The following is a 6,000-nucleotide window of genomic DNA, read 5'->3' as shown; positions in this document are numbered from 1 at the left end:
GCCTCACAGATCCAGGGACTGAAATAGACCACGGGCTCTTTGTCTGCCTCTCACACTGAGTGGGAGGACACAGCAGACGCACTGGTGCTCTGAATCCCCCACATTCAGCCAACGTCTTGCATTTTCCAGCTTATATACTTGCACACTTAGGCCTGGTGTGTGTGTGTGGGTGTGTGAGTGTGTGTTCATGCATCCGTCCGGCTCCATCTTCACGATTCCCTCGGCAATGTTCCTTTTCTAGATGAGCCGAGTTCAAAAGAGACTCTGCAGGCTCGTTTCAGCATAAAAAAGTAAAAAATTATTTCTCCCTTTGGTCTGGTTGCTGTTCTGGATGTGTCCACAAGATGGCAGGCGTGTACAAGCAACAAGGACGAAGAAGAAGGCTCTCTAGATGTACATGCTCTATATAATAATATGTATTTATTTTGGGATCACGGTGCATAACCTCTAAGTAAATTATTAAATTACCAATGTTGGTTTAATAAAAACAAGTGCTTGTTATCTGTATTTTACCACTAAAAAAAATAGCAATCTTGTTTTAATGTTTTCTTTTTTCTCTCCAATGCTTTTAATGTTTGATGTAAAGCACTTTGAATTGCCCTGTGGTTGTTGTCGAGGAAATAGACGGAGCAGACTTTGCTCTGAGCTGTAATGACTTGGCTTCAGGCCACACAGATATATCAAGCAAATATTTCCGACAAGTACAAGTTGACAGAAATATCCCCCCGGCTTTGTTTGAGCTCGCAGACTAGCGGACTTCTCTCTCGGGAGCTCCAACCAGAGCTGCCTTTTGTCTCACTGATCTGTCGATCATCTAAGAATAAAGTTGACATCACAGGTATGGCACACACACACACACAGACACACACACACACACACACACACACACACACACACACACACACACACACACACATACACACAGAGGTCTCTCGCCCTCCTCTCTCTCTCTCATCTCTTTGGATTCTGTAAGCATTTTAATTGTTTGTGTGCTTTGTTTGATATCTATCTGTGTTCTCTAAATCACTCGGTTGGCCCCGGTTACCACAAAAACCCTTGCATCCTCCGTCATGTCACATGACTGGCATCAGCGCTTACATACGGGGACGTTTTTAGATCACATTCTCTCCACGGGGGATGACTAAATATATATTAGGATAAGGATTTGCTAACTAAAGAAAGTGTCCCATCAGCCTGTGTGGAGAGACCAGGTTGATCCAAAGATGTATCTGAAGGCGGCCTGCAGTGAGATCTCCGTGCCCAGGCAGAGAGGGGGGCCGAGGCTGGACCGCTGCCTCAGTTCCATCCAGCAGAGGCAGGGGGCAGGAACCCGGCTGGTGCACCCCTCAAGCCCCACCAGCTGCCTCCCAGGGGGCTTCGACGCCAGCAGACCTCGGGAGCAGCAGGGTTTGGAGGAGCTCCTTCACGCACACAGCCGCTTCTTTCAAGTATCTACCCAGCCCAGCTGTCGCATGGTGTACAGGTAGGTTACTATGCCGACCTAGAGATAGCATGGTGTACAGGTAGGTTACTATGACAACCCAGAGATACAGTAGCATGGTGTACAGGTAGGTTACTATGCCGACCTAGAGATAGCATGGTGTACAGGTAGGTTACTATGCCAACCCACAGATACAGTAGCATGGTGTACAGGTAGGTTTCTATGACAACTCAGAGATACAGTAGCATGGTGTACAGGTAGGTTACTATGCCGACCTAGAGATAGCATGGTGTACAGGTAGGTTACTATGCCAACCCAGAGATACAGTAGCATGGTGTACAGGTAGGTTGCTATGCCGACCTAGAGATAGCATGGTGTACAGGTAGGTAACTATGACAACCTAGAGATAGCATGGTGTACAGGTAGGTTACTATGACAACCGAGAGATAGCATGGTGTACAGGTAGGTAACTATGACAACCTAGAGATAGCATGGTGTACAGGTAGGTTACTATGACAACCAAGAGATAGCATGGTGTACAGGTAGGTTACTATGACAACCTGGAGATAGCATGGTGTACAGGTAGGTAACTATGACAACCTAGAGATAGCATGGTGTACAGGTAGGTTACTATGACAACCGAGAGATAGCATGGTGTACAGGTAGGTTACTATGACAACCTGGAGATAGCATGGTGTACAGGTAGGTTACTATGACAACCTGGAGATAGCATGGTGTACAGGTAGGTTACTATGACAACCTGGAGATAGCATGGTGTACAGGTAGGTTACTATGACAACCTAGAGATAGCATGGTGTACAGGTGGTAAGTGACAACCCAGAGATAGCATGGTGTACAGGATGCCTTCAACCAGATCACCATGAAGGCAGACCATGCTGTATCACTCTACTCACGTCTACGTTTTGGGTCATCATGTTGTTTCTGCTGAACTTTTGTTGTGATCCGTTTGACAGTAAATGTGAAGTTGGACTGGAAGTGAGGATTAAAGTGTAACTCTGCTCAGTGGGATGCCGGTTAAATACCTCATGCTTTCATCATCTCCTGATTAGTAGCCTAAAGAGTCCTTATAGCACAGCCAGACCCAGCACTAATTCCCATCTGCAGTTAGACCCGACGTTGAAGGCACACAAGGACGCCATCAGACATGCTGCCTTGTCTTCAGCGGCTTTGGCAGGTTTCAGAAAGACTGAGGATTTGAATAAGTAATGAAGTATAGTTGGCCTATAGTGCTAATGCTTCAGCTGATTGTTATAGTGAGCTTTCAGCAGTGACGATCTGATAGATCATTAAATGAAATCTTTTTCTTTTTTGGTTGACGGTTTCTGAAATGTGACCATTTTCAGGATGGGTTGGCATTTATTAAATCAGTCCAATTATTTTTTTTTTCTTTCTGGGTTCACGATATTGTAGATCCAAATCCTCCTTCCACAGTTAGAACCATATGAATGCACCGTGTAGGCTGCTTTGGGTTTTTACAGTGACTGTGTAGCTGCTGAATGTCATATTATTGATTGACATTTATTAGTACTAGCTCAAGCATGTGTCATATTGTTATTTCCCGGCAGAATAAAATATTGGATTTTGATATAAAAAATACAAAGAAATGGATACCCCTCTCCCCCATGGCATATATTGTTAATTAGCTGCACAATGACCTTGCATGTTTAGCATAAGTTAGCTTGTTGGCCTGTCTCTGTCCAAAGCTACTAAAATGAATATAAAACCTATCATTTTTTGGGGGTATTTTTTTTTAAACATTTTTTTTTACTAATGAATGTGTAATATTTAATTTGTTTCATGATAAAACAGGGTTTTACAGGGGTTGAATCTGGGTGAATCTGGATGGTGAGGTTCACTGCTTTTTGTTTCTGTATAAAACAAACGACTTTGGCCTTCGGGCAGCTAGCTAGCCCAGCTAGCTTTTGTGTGGACTTGCCCTTTATTAAAAAAAAATTAAAAAAATCACATTCGAACGAAAGGCCACCAGTCACAGCAGTCTTACCCGTCGGTTGTTCGGCAGTATTATCAGCTGTAAACACCGAGGACACTGACGTCACTGGCCTTCAGCTAGCTTCACCAGGCTAACGGTCGCTAAGAGGCTAACGGAGAAGTGAGGAACGGATCACGACTGCCAGCGCCGGTTTTCACGGTAACGTCCCAGTTGTGTTGAAGTATTATTAATATCTACACCAACTTTTAACACAGTGGTGTTGGTTTTATCCGAGCCTTGTTGATTTATTCACCTCGGACAGAGAGCTAGGCTAGGCTAGCGAGCTAGCTGTTGCTTTCATTCATTATGCTAAGCAACGTTGGCTTCCAGTTAGCATACAATCTTAGGTTTATGACTAATCACCTTACTTATGATATCTAATGAATAAATCTAATGTGTACACTGTAAAAGGGACAATTTGTCCAACCTGTTATTTTATATTAGCATTCTTTTAATTTAGGACACAATGGAAGGACCATAGTACAGTAAAAGAAAGTAGCACAATATATACACACATATAACAATTAATATATAGTACAATTCATATAAATTAACATTGATGGTAAATGTAATCAAATGGAGTGTGTACTACAGGGTTGCCAACGTCCTTCAATCCGTGTATATTAACTACACTTCATCAATTAGAAAGGCACAGAAGGGTTTTGTTGAGTCACTGCTAATGGGTTTAACCATCATCTTCATTTTTTGTATATAGATATATATATATATGTGTGTTTGTAGAAACAGTCTGCATGCCTAGGTGCTTGCTTTTATACACCTGTGGCCTTGGAAGTGATTGGAACACCTGATTTCAATTATTTGGATGGGTGAGTGAATACTTTTGGCAATATAGTATATAAATAACAAGCCTAAGAGGGCTCATGGTTGTGTCCAACATACGAGATGTCCCGGCTAATGCGGGACAGTTGGCTGTCAGTCGTTCTTCCTGCGTCCAGTCGGTTAACGTGAGAGTGAAGTAATTGGATGCAAGCAGGAACTACAGGCTATTTCAGCTTGGATTCCTAATCTCCGCCTCTCGGTGGCCCAGGGGGGGCGAGCACATGCTCTCGATGCCGCCCAGAAACGGAACCTGCAAGTACTCTTTGCCATATTTATTCGAGTCATATACACTGCTCTATTTCTCTGCCATAATGGCATGATAGAGGCTGAGGCAGTGGCTGCATTAGCCGTGAAAGAGGATATCCGGCTGGCAGCGAACCCTGTAGGCATCAGAAGCTCGTGGTGCGCAATGCATCCTGGTACATGTAGGGTGTTCCGACACAGCAGGAGAATTCAGCTCTCTCTCTCTGTAAATATAGCACGTGCAATCGACTACATTAACCATTAACTCTGATTCCCATAAAATGTTTTCCCTTTGTACCGTGATTCCTCCTGATTTAAGTGTTTTATTGTGAAATCAATCATAAGTGTGTTTAGGATCAGCTGTTACTTTAACGCAGGAGGCAGATACATTTCACCAATGCTGAATCTATGAACCACTGAGTGCTTCACCACTAGAGAATAAATAGCTTGGCGCCCACTTCCCTCTCTATCATTCAATTCCCCCCACCGTCCCCCGCCATGATGCCTGCTGGGTAGAAGCATAAGGTCACTCTGCTTCTGAAAGGGCTGCTACAATAAAAGGTGCCAGCATCCATCAGCGTCACCACCACATGCAGCGGTTTCAAACTGAGGCGATGTCGCGGCAGCGGTTGCTGATGATGCGGCACGGTGAAATAATAATGGTGGCGTTGGATATGATGATGGTGCCAATGGGAAGTTATGGGATGATGATGTGAGGATGATGATCATGATGTAGTAGGTGACCAAATTGATGCTTTCGGTCCCGGATGGTGACGAGGACGACGACCTCGCGTTTTCAGTCACATCATTCTCATTTTTTTTTTGTTGGCCGGAGTGAAATTGGTAGTCGCAGCCGCCCTATTAAAGGCAGATTAAACAACCAATTCCTCCACTGTGGTGTTGTATACGCGCAGTGAATCCCAATCACTTGCACTGGCGGTCTAATCTGCAGCGTATGGGGGGGGGGGCTCAGAGCGAGGGAGCGTGCTGTGTCACATCGAGATTTAGAGAGGATGGATTGGAGAGAGAAAGATAGGAATGCGATAACAGACGATGTGTAGAGTGAAAGAGAGCAAGGAGAATACAAAGAGGAAGAAGTGATCGGGACAGCGAGCGGCTGAGACCGCTGCAGCAGTGACATCACAGACGGCGTGGAAAGGTTCCCCCCCAGATCATCCCTCATGTACGCAACAGGTCAGTGTCGATAAGGACACCTGTCTGTATGACAGCGAGCAGCCTTCATGAACACGAGGGTGAACAACAGAGGTCCATCTGTCAAGCAGCAGCTGGACTTGTGTGACATGCAGTCTGGTGGAAAACCCCCGTTCTCTGCAGAGAATGCAGCGTGTTAGAAGTATTTATCGGTCGTCTCCGCTGCTGCGTCGTGCTTTCAAAATGTGTGGAGGTTTGTGTCCGAGCAGCAGAGTTTCACAACTCCATTCTAGGCTCCTCACTGGGGCAATTA

The 6,000-nt window shown here is 44.8% G+C and overlaps 1 protein-coding gene across 4 annotated transcripts in view; it reads left to right on the top strand.

Moving 5' to 3' along the window:
- Nucleotides 1-823: 823 nt before the first annotated feature.
- Nucleotides 824-6,000, top strand: part of kcnab1b (potassium voltage-gated channel subfamily A regulatory beta subunit 1b) — a 29,828-nt gene continuing 24,651 nt past the window's right edge. Inside the window, exons 1-2 of one of the 4 annotated variants that reach the window (XM_084006791.1) lie at nucleotides 824-838; nucleotides 1,212-1,483. In XM_084006791.1, coding sequence (XP_083862917.1) covers nucleotides 1,224-1,483 — 260 coding nt within the window. In that variant the 5' untranslated portion in view covers nucleotides 824-838; nucleotides 1,212-1,223. Of the gene's footprint in view, nucleotides 839-1,180; nucleotides 1,484-5,667; nucleotides 5,734-6,000 lie in introns of those variants that run through there. The other 3 variants (XM_084006790.1, XM_084006793.1, XM_084006794.1) reach the window with 3 other exon arrangements.

This window comes from Eutrigla gurnardus (assembly GCF_963514095.1).
Source record: "Eutrigla gurnardus genome assembly, chromosome: 4".
NCBI classification, from domain to species: Eukaryota; Metazoa; Chordata; class Actinopteri; order Perciformes; family Triglidae; genus Eutrigla; species Eutrigla gurnardus.
Note: the sequence above shows the minus strand (reverse complement) of the source record. Positions and strands in the feature narration are given on the sequence as shown.